At 34.7% G+C, this 17,469-nt stretch overlaps 1 protein-coding gene across 6 annotated transcripts in view; it reads right to left on the bottom strand.

The window, feature by feature from the left end:
- PCLO (piccolo presynaptic cytomatrix protein) overlaps positions 1 to 17,469 on the bottom strand; it is a 442,587-nt gene that overhangs the window by 44,383 nt on the left and 380,735 nt on the right. For all 6 annotated transcript variants that reach the window (XM_058725251.1, XM_058725252.1, XM_058725254.1 and 3 more), the window contains 2 exons: positions 7,719 to 7,860; positions 3,025 to 3,098 (listed from right to left, as the gene is read on the bottom strand). In XM_058725251.1, the coding sequence (XP_058581234.1) occupies positions 3,025 to 3,098; positions 7,719 to 7,860 (216 nt within the window). The remainder of the gene's footprint in view (positions 1 to 3,024; positions 3,099 to 7,718; positions 7,861 to 17,469) is intronic.

The following is a 17,469-nucleotide window of genomic DNA, read 5'->3' as shown; positions in this document are numbered from 1 at the left end:
CCATAAATTTACCTGGATGACAACACGGAGTTGACCTTATATCTCTATGGTGACAAAAAAAAATCTTGTACGTTAAATTGGTATTTTCCTCTTAACTGCTTAGAATGATTAAATTCTTGGATAACTTAATAATTTTCTCCCTAGTCCCTATCTGTGTATTCTTTTCAACTGAAAACTGTTTGTACAGGTTAAATACTTACTGTAGTTTTCTTCCCCGTATTGTTAGCAATATCACCTATCTCTTACAGAACTATTCATGCCAAACTTCATATAGATATGTCAATTATAAATTTACTTATTGGCAACATTTTGGAAAGTAAGTTGGTAAAAAATAACTTGTCCAAAATATTGTTACCAAAAGGGTACATGACTGTAAATGACTCACATTACATTATGTATTCTATCTTATCCCCTTCCTCAACCTCCTGCCCTCTGCTCCATAATCTGAGATTAACTACTGATTAGTCAGTTCACTAAAATATAAACATACTGACTCATAAGTTTAGTAAAATACAAAGTAGCTTATGACTGATTCCCTCTTGTGTGACTGATAGGAAGAGGAAAGCAGTATTAGGATGAACACATTTTTATTCACTGACAGTTATGAACATTTATATGAAGATAATTTTAGTTTTGAACTTTAAAATTAAAAGAAAAGTGAAAGTAAGTAATTAAACTTTGAAAAAAGTACGCATGAATTGCTTCTCTATTTACTTGAATACTAGAGTCATATGAAAATCAGTGGGCATTACTTTCACATATGATTACATTGTTTATTCATTTACTCAACAAACATTCTGAAAGCAACATTATAGGCAAAGGCTTTCTGTTAAGTGCTGGGACACCAGGATGACTAAATCATAGCTTAGGTCTAAATGTCATTCAACTTTATGGAGGAGACAGGCATAAGAATAGACAATTACAGATCAAAGATCAATGACAGCAAAAGATGCACATTATGGTGTAAACCAGGGCAGACTTTGTTAGTAGAAGAGCATAGGAGGAGAAGGAAGCAAGATCTGGAAGAGGGTGAATTAAGTTCAGGGTGTACATAAGTTGATTTGTCTATGGAATCTCCAGGCAAAATACTGCCCGGGCCCTGCACCTCTGGGCTATAAGGTGTATTCTCAGGTGCATTCTCTGCTCTCCTGTCAGGACAGCTGTGCCCTAGGATGGTTCCCAGGTTCCCCTGCCCAGTTGGCCTCCAGCTGTATTTGATCAGGCACTGACAGAGGTTGGAGAATGGGAGGAAGAAAGCATCTAGGATATTTCTCCCCATCCTTGTGTATCTCAGTATATATTTCTGGCATTTGCCGTTTCTCTTCCTTGTCTCCTGCTGCCTGCAATTCAGGCTTGCCTGGGTTTCCACTCTCACTAGCCTCCAGCTTGCAGGGATAGTAGCTTCCTTCAGCTACCTCCCTAGGTCGGCTACCTCGCTGCTAACTGCTTGGTTTCTCAGGAAGACCGGGAGTATGTAATAACTGTCAGGCATCAATTTCCTCTATTTTAAATACTCAGCGTGTTTTCCCTTTTCTTGGTTGGACACAAACGCCTGGCACACATGAACTATTGGAGTCTGAATTCCAGGGAGTCCAGAGGGTAAATGTGGTCTAATCAACATATAGATGAGAGGTGATGAGTTTATGCAGAGAGAGGATGTGCAAAATGATTGGTAGATTGGGGTGGGACCCGGGGGAAAATGGCAGCCAGTAAAAGAAAAGCAGTCTGTGAATGAATCTAAAGAAAAACTTTTAGTAGAACCAGAAAAATGTGATATCCACTCAGTCACGAGGAACCTCAGGCATCATTCACATGCAGCGTTTACCTGCTGAGGTTTCCAAAGACAGATCAGGTCACCGGTTAGGTAACAGGACCCTATTTGAAATCCAAATATGGGTTTCCTATCTCTTCATCTACTGTCATTGTGACACCATGCCATTAATCATTCTTTTTCATAGCAGGCAATTCGGCATCATTTTCCCGGGTCCCAGTCCCTTGCTCTTTTCTTGTATGCTATTTGCACCTCAGCTTCTTTTCATGTAAAACCTGTGTATAGTATTATTTGTCTTCACGGGTAATTTTAAGAATTAAATGAGATAACACATGGAAAGTACTTGGAATAGTATAAAATAATTAAGATAGTTAAAATTAGTGACAGCAGGTTCAGTTGAAGAAGGAGAACAGTGCTGTCAGATCTTATCACAATATTATGAAAGTTAAGCTAGTCTGTTCACCTTACAAAAACTGAATATGTGTTTGCAGAAGTTCAGGATTTTTTTTTTTTGCATTTTGTTGTACATTTATCATTTGTTTAATAAAACCAAATTTAATTTCAAATGAGGTTTTCACATTAGAAGTAAGTTCAATCATTATTTTTTTCTCTAAAATGATTTTTATACCCTTAGTTTCTTCTTAAGAATTTTCATTTTAGGGGCACTTGGGTGGCTCAGTCGGTTAAGCATCCGACTTCGGCTCAGGTCATGATCTCACGGTCCATGAGTTCAAGCCCCGCATCAGGCTCTGGAGCCTGCTTCGGGTTCTGTGTCTCCTTCTTTCTCTGCCTTTCTGGCTCTCATGCTCCCTCTGTCTCTCTCAAAAATAAACAAACATTTAAAAAATAAAAAAAAAAGAATTTCCATTTAAGTGAAGTCTCATGTTTTATTTTCTATTTGCATGGTATTTTAACATTTTTTTTTTTTTCAAATTCAACAAGTGATTTGTTTTTCCTGAGAAGGTCATTGGAGTCTCTCTCCAGTCATCCTCACTCCTTTTTCTCTTTAAAACATTCAGGACCCAAAATTACTTAAAGGTTAAATATAAATAAAGAAGTTGGGAAATGCTTAAATGAAATCACAAAATAATTCTACTTTAATAGAGAACAGAGGAAATGAGGCTGTACCTACCTAGTGGTTTCACCATCAGTACTTAGAAATTTACATTTCTATTCAGAGAAAACCAAACTCAAATGCTTGCGGTGTAACATGTAGATTCTACCAGCATCCAATATTGAAAATTTGAACTTACCTTCAGCGTCTGTTAGTCCCATTCCTACCCCTGGCTGTTTTACAGGCTCTTGCCCATTCTGCCCCATCTTCCCTCTGTTTAAAAAGAAAGTAAAAAGTTATGATCTCCTAAGTGCAAATGAGAAGACCAAGCTCACAAAAATACAATGACATTATATATTCAGACCCGAGATAAATTACTCGAATGGCAAACATAAAGACAGCAAGTTGCTCCGCATCGTGTTAATTTTAAAATAGGGGCTTGTTTATTATTCCTACTTAGTCTGAACATAATACCTCGGAATTCAGTGTCTCATGTGTTGACTCATTTATCAAAGATCAGACTGTCATGAAATTTTCAAATTTTGTTTTAGAATTGGGGGCTTGTGTTTTTTCCCCACTTCTAACTTAAGAAGTGAAAAGGGTTTTTATATCTTTACACTTAGTTACGATAACCTATACAGGCCCTTTGGTGAAAAGGGAAATTCTGAATTAAATAACTTACACAAATAATATTGTAATAACACAGATTTTTATTTCACTTAGTGACTTTCAGATCCTGCTTATGTTTTCAGCTGTGTGTAGCATATGGGCTTTTGAAGTCAGACCTCCTGGTCTCTGCTTCTGGCTTCACTATTTCATGCTAGTGTCATCTAAGGTGAATCTACTTAATCTAGTGAATCTATTTCTCCTTTTGGAATATAAAGATAGTAACACTAGATCGCTCCTGGGTATGAGAAAATCACATGGAAAATGCACATAAAGTCCTTAACACAGTGCCTGAAACATCGTAAAATTCAATAAATAGAAAATATTAATAAGCATCACATAATGGCTTTAGAATTCAGCCGGAGTCTACTCCTCTTGGAGTTTCAGCTTCGAACTTTCTGGAAGGCCAAATCAATGAAGAATTCATGATATTTTGAGCACTCTGTGTTCAGAATATTGATAATGTAACAGCCAAAATGCTATAGGCTACTTTGTATTTCTTCAGTCATAGAAAAAGCTACATGGCATAGAAAAGATCCTGGAATTGTCTTTATATGTACTTACGTAATATGTTCTAAAAAGAGGAAATAAAATCCCTTAAGTGTTAAAATGGGTATTTGAACAAAAGAACGCCTTGATACTATACTTGCTAGGCAATAATTCTAAAAGTAGTATTTAGTAACAACTACTTCTTACTTTCACACACAAAAAATATTTGGTTTGTTGAACATGCTGAAAATGTAATTGTACTCATTTCTTAAGAATCCAATTACATCTTACTTGAAAACTGCTCTAAAGATCCTCTAACCATTTTACAGAAAAGGTTCTGTCCATCACGAAAGAGGAATAGACATAAAATCAGAAATCATTTTATGTTGAAAGCCATCACATTCTTCCATTATGACAATTCTAGGTCAGAGGTTTAAACACAAATTTTTATCAAGTATGAAGGACCAAGTACCTGCAAAAATGTTAGAAATCATATATATACCTGTATATAGATAGATAGATAGATAGATAGATAGATATAGTCTGCATCTGAATATATACAAAAAGTTCTGATTAGGCAATGCACAAAACTTTAATTTGTGTAATTGCTTCATTGGGACTCAATAAAAATCGACAATAACTGAAAAAAAATAATTGACTCTGCTCTAGTCCAGTCAGAGAGAAAAGCTTCATAAGTCAGTAGCAATCTTACCGTGAGCAGTCACTATGACTAGCAGAGGGAACCCAAAAAATTTGTTGCTGAGTCAAGCTCAAACGAAAGGGAAAACCGTTTTATCTGACAGATGAGAGTACTGAAGAAATTACTGCCCTATATATGCCTAGGTTTAACAAAATAATGAAAATATTTAGCAACAGTAATAAAAATAAAGTTTGGGTAATTTTTTATTTGACCTCGAGTCCTAGGTTTTGAATTTTAATGGTGATATTCAACTGCAGTCTTTGTTTCTAATGAAAACTGATTTTAATGTTAGGTCCATAGGCTTAAGTTTTAGAGGCATTTCTAAGATTATACAGAAGCTTGCGTGGCGTTGCGAAGCTAACAAATATGAAGGAAATGTGACTGTGGGTCACATTTGAATGAATGTAATGAACATATGTATGTACATTCATACATAATGAATGTAATGACTGTGGGTTATGCAAAGGATGCAATTTTTTTTGAATTCCCAGGAAATAATCTTCATCTCAGAACATGCTGACTACAATTTATAATTTATATTTGTTAATCACAAAATAGTTATTAAACTGTTTTTAAAATTTTATTTTTATTTATTTATTTATTTATTTTGAGATAAAGAGAGAGAGAGAGAGAGAGAGGAGAGAGAGAGAGTCCTAAGCAGGCTCCACACCATCAGCACGGAGCCTGATGCGAGGCTTGAACTCATGAACCCTGAGATCATAACCTGAGCCAAGAGTCAGAAGGTTAACTGACTGAACACCCAGGCACCCACAAATAGTTACAGAACTCTTATGTTAGCCTAAGCAATAATTGTGTTAGACACAGAAGAGTGTATAAAAGAAATACCAAATACAGCTTCTTACGCATATCCTGTAATGCTTTAGAGGAGAGAATTTTTCTTTGGGCTCATATGGCAAATCAATAGTGTCCTAGGCAGTTTTTAAAGGCTTCAATTTATAAGAAACAGGAAAATGGGAAAAACAAAACTGGAATGTGGCATATATGTAAAAAACACATAATCTATTTCTACTTCAGATATTCAGATATTAAAGAAATAATGTGGTTTTTCTCTGGAAGTTATAACTTCATCAGCAGTGTTAAATTATTTTGAAATGTAAGGATAAATAGGAAGTATATTAAGTGATGTGTGGTTAAAAAATTACAAATTCATATGACATTCATAGCCTAGAGAGAGAAATGTAATGAAGATGCTGACATTTTCTCCCAACTGGATCATCAGAGGCAGATAACTAATGAGATCAGACTCCTTTTAGAAATAATTTCCAGGGACCCCTGGGTGGCTCAGTTGGTTGAGCATCTGACTTCAGCTCAGGTCATGATCTCACAGTTCGTGAGTTCGAGCCCCGCGTCAGGCCCTCTGCTGACAGCTTGGAGCCTGGAGCCTGCTTCTGATTCTTTGTCTCCCTCTCTCTCTGCCCCTCCCCCACTCATGCTCTGTCTCTCTCTCTCTCTCTCAAAAATTAATAAATGTTTAAAAAAAGTTAGAAAAAGAAATAATTTCCAATAAAAAAAGAACTGATTAAACATAAATAACTATTGAATCCATAGCCTAAGTATAAAAAAAAAAAGGCAAAAGATATGGACAAGTGATCCAATAAATTTAAAAAATTGAAGTTGGAAAAATATAACTTGCAAATCACAAAATTAAACCCACTTCTTACTGTACGAACCCATGTCCCCATTATTTTGCTTTTGCAAGTTGAGCCATTATCTAAATATTAGAACTATTCTGGAGACTAAAAGGAAAGATTTATGAAAACCTTGACATTAAAACAAAGAGAAATCGAATTTCTGCACCCAGAAATGGCCACACTCAACGTGGAGAAAACGAAGGAGATCCTTTAACCAGGGTCCAGATCAGGGGTCTGCAAAGTCTGTAAAGGACCAGAGAGCAAATGATTTGAATGGTCTCTGTTGCATCTGTACTCAAGTCGGCCTCTACAGCGCAGAAGTACCGGGCAACACGTAAGCGAATGGGTGTGGCTTCCAATAAAACTTTATTTGTGGACGCTGAAAGTTCAATTCATATAATTGTCATGTGTCACAAAGTGCTATTCTTTTTCTCCTTCTCCTTTTTTCTACACATTTAAAAGTGCAAAGTTTTAGTTCACAGGCCTTACAAAACTAAGTGGCAGGCTAGATTCACCGGGACCTAGATCCTGGAGATGTGTGACCCAAAGACGTTCTTGAGAACCCAGAAAACTAGTTGTCGGGGAGGAGAAGGAAAGGGCTGAGGTTGAGATTTTGATACTGAAACAGATATAACCTACATATGTGTCTTAGATACTGCTAATCTTTGCCACCTCCATGACTAAACCCAGGGTAACGCGTTCTGAACACAACTTGTTTTCATTTTGCATTCGGTTTATGGTATCATCTTCTTGAGGCTTCACCTGTTACAAATGAACTTTAATCCAAGATTACCTACTGGGGACCTATGTATTGCTTGATATTTGTTCTAGAAAATAGGAAAACGCTTCAAAATCTTCCATTTTAACTGTGGTAAGATTTATCATTGAAAAGTCTATATGAGGAACCCAATAGGTTACCTATTTCAAACATGATATATGTGCTTTTAAAATATGTTTAAATCTCCTTTGGTTCAAAGTCAATTAATCTAAGTTTATCTCAAATACCACTAACGTTTGTGTTTGGTCATTGTGTGATTAAAGCCTCAAGCCACTAGTAGGGCTGGACTTAATTTAGTTATTATCTTAGCAGGGTTTTTTTGTTTTGTTTTTGTTTTCGTTTTCACTAAGTACAGATTGTACTTATTAAACAGTCCCGGAAGTGACCAGCATTCATCCTTGGAATTAACTAAATGAATCCAACCTTTCCTGAACAGTCTCTTTTCTACGTAGGCACACACAGCTGAAGTGTTTCAGGGACAGTGACTCAGAACTGGATAATTATCTACTTATTTCCCGTTAAGTGTTAAGAAAAGCTTACTCATGATGCTGTTAACTTTGTAGTGGGGGAAAAAAAAAATAAAGCAAGAAAGCATAAAACCCACTTACATCCTTGGAATAGGAAATAGATTAGTCTCCCCTGCAGTGCCGCTGCTTCCTTCACTGTCCACGCTGTACCCGCTGCCAAAGCTGCTGCCGGAGGAGCCAGTAGACACGGAGCTTTCTGCGGGGCGGTGATTGGTTGGCTTTGCTGCATGGTGTGGGAAGAGTCAACACCACAGTCAATCCATGAAACTCCCAGCGATCTCCAAATGCACAACTCTACGTTTTCTTCATTGACATGGATAACGACACAGCTCTAGCAAGAACTCCACACTTCTTCACCTGCCTTTCAATTTCTTTCCCTTAACCAATAACGTGCTGTGGTAACACTAAGTACTTGCATATTTTCATTGGAGATAAAGAAAAAAAAAGAGCCCCTCAATGATGTCCAGACTTAAACCATCAGATGTTTCGAATGAGTTACATAGTAACTGTACCATGACTGTTATTGTTGTTTCTACTTGTGGCTTATTTGTACAGTATTGCAATAATGACAAACAAATAAGAATTTTGACTATTTTATGGAGAAAGGAGTTTAGAAAGACTTGGGTTGATAGAAATAGCAGGGTAAGGGAAAATTGCTTAATTATTTTCCAGATTCACCAATAATCTGTCTTTCTCCTGAGAAGTAAAGATGCAGAGTAGAACAGATGATTTCAAGAGGTTGGAGAATTCTGTGCTTGTTTCTGTGTATCTCTAACAACTGTCTCTAGCGGGGTTGTAGATTTGAAGACCTTCGTTTTCCCTTCGGCATTTCTTCATTTATGATTGGGACTTGTTTCAAAAACTTCTTGCATTTGATCTTGTGGATACAGGAATCCTTATTCCCACAGAAACATTCTAATTTTGTGTTGTATAATGCAGTGGGAGCTTAGTACCAAGACTGTTAGTGGAGTTCTAGATTAGAGGAGATTTGGGGGGGGGGGAATTTTGATGCAAAAAATAAATAAATAAACAGAAGAGAAGGCAAGTGGTTCCTCTTTTATGGAGAGAAGATTTTCTAGGCAAATTTTAAAAATTATTATGTCTTCTGCCACATGGTCAGAATATAAGAGCATGAGCTTTGATCATACGGACGGGATTTGGAATCCTAGCTCATTCTGGAGTAAACTTAAAAGGTCTCAGCTTTTGCATTGGATAATAATGGGTCAGTAATGCATATCTCGACTCATAAGATTGTGACCATGAGGAGTGAAATGAAGCAGGACTTCGGTTACTTTCTCTCCCTCATCTTGTGATTTTATTTGTCATACCCCCAACCTCTTCTTCAGGGTTTTCCTATCAATCGCTGCTCCCTAGTATCTTCGAGTATACCTAGTCCCTGACAATGACTTTGCCTTGATTCACATTCTAAGGTAGAAAAATACTTAGAGTCTCTTTCTTCCATAAATACATCCCCATTCAATCAGGAGTTTCTTAAGCAGTTGTGATCCACACTACTGGGTGAATTGTGGATACTCATGTAATGATTCTCAGATATCTACATTTTTATGAAAGAGATGTATACAAACACAGCGACTCTCAATCTGGTGGGATTTTAGTCAAACCAATATATCCAAATGAAGTGAAAAATATAGACATTGTGAGGGAAACCTCTCGAGGACAGGAAATACACCATCAAGGTAACCAGGAACAAGTCTTACAAAGGTGCTCCCCAATCACCACCACTTCTTCCATTTTGGGACAACAGATTCTCTAAAGCCATCAGAAATTGTTATAATATATATTCCAGTGATAGCACTTTCTCAGAATAAGGAAATAAGGAAGAAATACTTGTCAATAATATATCAGACATCTATAAATTGGGAATAGCTATTTAGAAAAAGTCTTGAATATTGTTAAATAGCCAGTCGCCAATGAATTAATAGTACCCAATAGAAGTAGATTTGAGGAAACAGAACGATAGTTATAATGCTTGATATTTTGTTCAACTTATGTAGAAGAAACCCAGATGGTGTATTTAGTGTGAACTTAGAACTTTTTAAAAGGGTAACAAAAAATATAAAGGATATAGGACTATGATATAAAATTATGAACTTTTGTAAAGTAAATTAAACTGTATAGTCAACCACATGATGAGTCAGATTAGTCAACTGGTTGTAAACAAAGGAAAGCTGCCATACTTTTTGACTAGCATTATATAATCCAGTCGAGGCTATTATTAATATTTTTTTAGTGTGATATTGAATGAAACACTTTAATTTCAACTGAAAAATCTCTACATACTATTTCCAAAACAAACCTTAATTAATATGCACTAATTTTTAAATCCATTTATTTTTACTAGATTAAAACAATTTTCAACCAAGAGCAATCTCACAATGTATCAAAATAGCTATTATAGCAAGACTGTCTTATTTACATTTCAAAATATTCAATCTTTTCTTTGGGAGCTTTGATTTTACCTGATGCAATTTCTAGTTCTATTCCTCTTCTGGGAAATTTGAGATGTGTACAGAATGTGAAACAACAAAATAAGAAGAAAGGAACAAGGCTAGAAATAAATTTAAGGAAAGAGTTTTTCATCTTGTCTAGGCGAATAGAAATCTCATTCGGAAAGCCTGTGCAAGTGCTGTAGATTTACATGCAAACAAATAATATTTTATAAGAAATATAAAAAAAAAAGAAAACCAAATGTTGAGAACATATACATATATTGGAATAAGTCTAAGTCTACCGAACATATTTGCAAAACACAATTATGCGTAAGTTTGAGTCTAAAAACATTTCGGGCAGTTAGACATTAGGTGAATAATTTAATGAAATCGAGATGTTTGGCATTACCTTAAAAACACACCTGGTGCTTTTATTCTTAACCTGGTAGGTAAGTGTAGGGTACAGAGAGTCTGACATTTGGTAGTTTCTAAAAATGAATTCAATGAAAAATGTAGAAGAGATCTCTGCTTTATACTGGGCTCTATCTACAGAGCATAAAATGCAGTCAACCATACAGAAATGCAGACGTTTTGATCAACGGGTACTAAGAATCCAAGTATTTTAACAGTTCCTTATCAGATGCTTGAAACAGTGAGTATATTTACTAATTTCTTTCTCTCAAAACAGTCTCCAAATAAAAATATATCAATTCTGTTACACTGAGCTAAACCTGCATTACCTGAAACATTTTGATGAATAAAGTGCTTTTACGATTTAATATCAGAGGCTAGAGCTTATGTGATTTCAAGAAATCTCATGATTTTAGTCGCATTCTTCAGTTGGCCTCTCAAAGTCCTTTATCATCTGCTTCTTTCCAAATGTATCTCCCATCGTTCTCCTTTGTATGCTTTTCCTGGAAGCCCACTTAGAGCGCACACTCTGGCTCCCTTTGGTTTGGCTTTTTTTTTTTTTTTTTTTCCTCCTGAGCTGTAGCTGGGCCTTTTCTCTTTGTTTGTTATGCCTTTCTCTGCCCGTCACTTTCTCATACCTAAATTATACTTGTCAGTAAAGGCCCAGCTCAGATTGCACCTGCTCCATGTATTTTCCTCATCTTCCCAACCAGAAGTGAACTCTTCTATATCCATACTCACAAAGCACAAGATCACAGGTCTATTATTGGCAATTACCACTTTCTATCTTTGGCTGTATTTGTTACTTTCAGGATGTTGGAGGCCGAGCCTGTGTTTTCTCCATGGTAGCCTTGGAACTATGCTGAGGCAATAATGAAATAAATTAATAATTCTTTCCCTTAACTACATAACAAAACCATCTGAATGATTTAGTAGATATTTTACTTTTTATCCAGCTGTGTGCTCTATGCAAATCATAAATCTCTTACGAACCGCACCGCTTGATGTGGGAGGATTTTTTCCTTCATGTTTTGTCAAGGAAACTTTGGGCAATGCAATTTTTTTGTAGCTTTAAAAACAGAGATGCAAATTAATCTATCGTGCTGTATATAGAAAACACAATCACTCAACTAGATGTTTGTTTTCCCAATCCTTCCAAAAGTGGCTTCATTGAAAGAAATATTTAATGGTAAGATTCTAAACACGGGAGCACGTAGTTTGGTGAATTTCAAAGAAAGAGTTCATAACAGAACACGGCTATTTTATCAATGTATTTAGATTGGGAACCACCAGAGGGTGTTATCACAGACATTAGTACTTGTGCTGGTTCTACTAAATCTCGATGTACAGACAGCTGGAGAATTCTGGTTTCTATTTAAATACAAATATATTTTAAACCAATGCCATTTTTAAATAATATTTTAGAATATTAAAACAAATATGACTTTCCATAGTTTTATGATTTCAAAAGTAACAATTTGAAAACAGTCTACCTTTGCTTTCTTCTTCTCTTTTAATTAGCGTGTCAGATAGCATGGACCTATTATGCTTGACTATATTATGTGCCTGTGTCTTACACATGAGAAATGTTTATTTTACAGAGGAACTGAGATTTATTTAATAATAAGATGGATATCTGGAGCCTACATTTTTGTGTCTACTGTCTTTTTAAACTCCAAATTTCACTGTCAAGTACCAACAAGGAGAAAGAATGTACCACATAAACAGATGATGGAATAAGCCCACTCCTGTGAGAAGGTTCCTGTACCCTAGAGGAATAAATCCTAGAGTTTTAAATCATTTCTGCTATTCAGTTATTGAGGGGGCATTTCAACTAAACATATTTTATCTTCTGTGAGGCAGTTCAATCTGTTTTAAATTATTTTTTGACCTCTTCATTTTCTTCAGATGCTAGATGGTTAGACATCATTTTGTTTTATTACTCCACTGTGGCTAACCTTAATTAAACCTGGTAGTGTTTTTTTGACTGCACATCTGTCTTCAATTAGTTTGCTCGGTTGGTCCCCCCCTCCCCAACTATACCTAAAAATGCAGAACTATCACTGTACCTACCACACGATGGCAGCACTGTGCTCACAGTCTGTGGATCAGAATTGTAGCCTTGACTTAAATAATTGTGGACCCAAGGAAATTAAAAAGCTGGTAAGGACTCTAGAGATAGCCCACTCCAGAACCATCATTGCGCCTTTAGAAAACCTAAGCCCTGAAAAGGTTGATTTGTTCCACGTCACACACTAATTAATAAAAGAAAGAGAGTAAAAACTAAAAAGGGCTAATCCACTTTTCTATCATATTCAATTGTCTCAGGCTGAGGTTGTGAGCTCCCTGCCTACCTCAGGGTCAGTGCTTGGGATGCAGTAGATGGCCTTGCTGCCTGTGATGGTCTGTCACTGGTTTTATTTCCTTGGTCCAACTCACAGTTATATCCAAATATTTTAGGAATCATTTCTAATGGTAGTCTAGAATTTCCCAAATTACTTGGTTGACACAGTATTATCTTCATAGATATAGTCTATAGGATGTGTGGAGTTAAGAGAACACAGTCAATAGTTACTTTGTTTTTCCCGCAGTTTAATGACGGAACTGACGTATTTAGAGTGCATATAGTGCACTTTTGCTAGCTTTACCTTGGTGGGACATTACTTTGGTGACCTTTTCTACTTTCTCCCCACTGCCTATCTTTTGCTCTATTTCTCTATCTATTATTATTGCTGTTGTTTTTCTGATTGTTATTTTTACTAATGAGATTTTGCAGTTTTACCTCGTTCGTTGCTTTGCTTTGCATGCGAACATGAAAAGGTCAGGTTTTAAGTTCCATTGTTACCAACATTATTTGTTAGGTTTTCCCTTGAATTAGGTCCAGTCACATTTTTTATGTTCCCTCTGACAGATTAGGAGTATTAAGATGACATGTGTCATCGTACAAGGAGTTTATAAAGTTAATATTTTTAATGTTACCTCAGTATATTCATTATCTGATTTGGAAAAATTCTAAAGAACCCAGCCCCCACGCCAAATGGGATAGGTAGTTTCAATGCAGCTATTTGTAGGAGCTTCCACATATTTCCAAGTTACAAGTTCTTACAAACGAAAGTGCTGAAAATGGATAACTCAGACTTCTATGGGTCATTTGTTTAAAATGACAGATTACTGATATATAACAAACCATGAAAAATGGAATGTTTTCCTTACAAAAATCACAGTCTGTCCCTTAAGATAGTCCATATTCACTTAGTATCTTCTTTCAGAGAGGAAGGAGATGCGATACCTCTTATCTATTAAGTCCCAGGAAAGATAGTAAACCTTAGTCATGTTCACCCTCTTCCTTCTCCACCCACATTGGCCTTATGACTGGATTTCCAAGACCTTTCAATATAATCAATTCAGTCTGTTTTTAGCTAATGCTATCAGTAATTTGCAGGTGTTTTCCATACTTACTAATAATTCATTCTCTAGCATTAATAGGATTAATGATTACTTCTGGAAACAGAAGTATAGTATGTAACTTCAATATAACAGGTGTTTGGAAATGAGAGTAAAGCTCAGCTAATAACATCATAGGATTTTTTTCTTACATAAATATATGTGATGGCTTAGTATGCTATAGCTTTTGTATTTTTGCTAGAATGTTGCCTTTTAAGTGCGTCTTCCTTTTATAAGGTTTTTGGTTCAGAACGAGTTTTAGAAGAAATAAAATATTTAACTGTTTAATATTTAAATTAAATACATTAAATTAACATCAACTTTTTAATATTTAAAATAAGTACAATTCAAGTGAAGACCAAAATATCCTAATAAATAATGGAAAAATGTTCAATCGAGATATCATAAATGAAAATTTTAAAAATTACTTGACCTGTAATAAATTTAGGCTATAATTCTAGCTGTGTCCATAGAGATGGAATCGACAAAGAAATTATTAAGTACCAAGTTTTGGTTTTGCGCTAAAATATGCTAACATAATTGTTATGTTTTTTGTCTTTAAAAAATCATATTTGGAAAGGAGAATTATATTTGGGAAAGATTCAAGATCTGAATTAAGTTCTCAAGAGCAACTCTTAATTTTTCAATATCCATTTAATTCTGCTTTGAAACGCCAATATTCTCTCTCTCACAGTTGGCTTGCAAAACATGCAGGATTGAGTGGAAAGTAATTGAAAAATAATTAGTTTTGAAAATGTTCTTACATAATCCTCAAATTGATAACTTAGATCATAAATACTTAGATAACAAGAAAATCATCTTTATATGGAATCCCAATAGTTTGATTTATATAAAACTTTTGCCTAAAGCAGTCTGATTTATATGACTAACGTTACAACAAACACTATTGTTTTGTATATCATTCAAATGTAGTCAATAAGCCATAGAATAAAGAGGAGTTTGGAGAATTATTTGATCAATGCATATCTAGTCCTATGGGAACTAACCTCTCTAGTTAATTTCATTACCTTCTCTCTACCTTCTACAAATAGATCATTTTCAAATACTTTCTTTCCTCCCTACAGTTAGCTATATCCCAGCAGACTGTAAAGATTATTAGTGAGAACTAGAGCCAGGACAAATAAAAATGTAATTAATTATAATTCCAGATGTTTCTAAACATAAGGATGTTTGGTTGAATATAAACTTAAGTCAATGACTATGCAATTTTTTCTTTTTCAATCTCATTTGAGCCAAACTCATGCTTTTTTAATTCTTCATAATTCTTCCCAGATATCTAATTGGTTATTCAATAAATATTTCTAGGAATGGGGGATTTCCTGGGATAGTTATTTTCATCTGTTTTGTTCACTCTAGTATCACTAACACTTTGAAGAGGTTCTGGAACATAACATTCATTTAAAAAATTATATATGAGTGTGCATAAATGATGTAATATATATATATATAACACAATTAATATTTTCTACAAATGGTAAATATTTTCAGAATTCTTTTTTAACTTTAATTATTTAAAAACACATTAAATCCTTGAAAATTAAGAATCAAGAAATAGGTTAAGAGATAAAGAACTTAATTTTTTTCTCAAATTTGAATCAAATTTGAATCAAAATTGATCATCTTCAGTTTTTCTGACACCAACAAAATTAATTTGAACTATATAAGACCAGTAATATAGATGATACAAAAGAAGATAAAAGGAAACAATTTATAAACAATTGTTGTTCCAATAAACTTTTTGTTTGAGATAAGGATGCAAATAAAATTTAATCTACCTGTGTAATACTCCCTCCGACTCTACCTTAGGTTAGCAACAGCTTGATTAAAGGCAACTTACCAGCAAATTTTGAAAGTAGGAAGTAACACATATGGATATACATTCATAATTTAACCGAAATCAAGCTCAATAAAATAGTGTAAATATAAAGTGAAAAATTGTCATATGTCAATCTTAATTATAACTTAACATAAGTGACAAAGGAAAGAAGGGATTCTGAAGTATAAGAGATATAAAGCATAGAAAATTCAGAGACAAATATGATAATTCTCTTTTAGAAGAAAACTCCAGTCACCCACTATCTTTGGCTCCTGGAAAAATTATGATTCTGAGTAGGGATAGATCAGTGGCTCTTAAACGTTTTGATCCCAAGAGTGCTTTTACATTCTTAAAAAATATTTAAGTTCTCAAAGAACTTCATTTTATGTGAATTATATCTATCAATATTTATCATATTCAAAATGAAGAAAACTTTAAAAGAAACAGTAGACAGGCACATATTCTATTAGCCTTCAAAACCATGATGTCGTCATACCTCATGTAAATGCAGGAAAACCCCACAGTTACATGAGAAAGAATGAGAGGGAAAAAGACAAATAACATTTAGTATTCTTGTATTTGACCTTGTAACCCCCTGAAAGTGCCCCTAGGACACACATGGGGAAATCACTGGTCTAGATCTGCCATAAGAAACATGAAGTACAAACCATGAAAACGAGAAGAACCCAATTAGCATCAGCTATTTTTGACAGTCATCTTAAACCACTATGCACATGGCAATTATTCTATGGTATTTTATGCTTCTACTGAAAAATACCAAGCCTTTAGGAAAGTGAGCCTTTCCTAAGAAGATTTATTCTTTTTATCCTCTCTAGCTTTGGAACTTGTTCAATCCAGAACTTCACAACTGTACAGAGTAGGAATGAATTAAAAACTATAGCTATCAAAAAATGATGCTTGTATGTTACATTTTTGCCTAAAAAGAAACCTTTATGGTATGCAGAAACCTACAATAAATAATGCTATTTTGCAGGCATAAAATTATGCACATTCTTCCAAAAAAGGTTTTCTCTACATGAAGTCTTTGATTTTCTGGTATGTCGATAGTTGGATGAAGCCAAAAGAATGATTCAATAGTTATTTACTTTATGAAATGTCCTCAGTAGTGAGAATGCTCTACAATAAACTAAAAGTATGTAATAGATACATAGAGAAAAAAAGTTTCAAATATATATATATATATATATATATATATATATATATATATATATATACATTTATATATTTACCCACTTTTTATACCTCTTTGTATAGATTCCAAATTCATTTTATATAAAGAGTAGGGTAAAATTATAATGTGACCTATAGAACTTCAAATAATGTGGTTTTGAGTTTGAAATACGTTCATGAGGAAAAGTGGATTTTGTTCCTGTGCTCTTTCAAGAAAAAATATAGCAGAGGGGCTCAGTCGGTTCAGCATCCGACTTTGGCTCAGGTCATAATCTCATGATTTGCGAGCTCAAGCCAGCATCAGGCTCTCTACTGTCAGCACAGAGCTGGCCTTGGATCCTCTGTTCCCCTCTCTATTGGCCCCTACCCTGTCTTCTCTCTCTCTCTGAAATAAACATTAAAAAAAAAGAATAAATATGGCAGAAATTATAAACCAGTGTTTTTCTTATTTTTTTTTAAAAAAGGGTCCAGTGCTCCTGACTTTACTAAGTATTTTCTT

The sequence above is a fragment of the Neofelis nebulosa genome, chromosome 4, assembly GCF_028018385.1.
Source record: "Neofelis nebulosa isolate mNeoNeb1 chromosome 4, mNeoNeb1.pri, whole genome shotgun sequence".
In the NCBI taxonomy this organism is placed as follows: Eukaryota; Metazoa; Chordata; class Mammalia; order Carnivora; family Felidae; genus Neofelis; species Neofelis nebulosa.
Note: the sequence above shows the minus strand (reverse complement) of the source record. Positions and strands in the feature narration are given on the sequence as shown.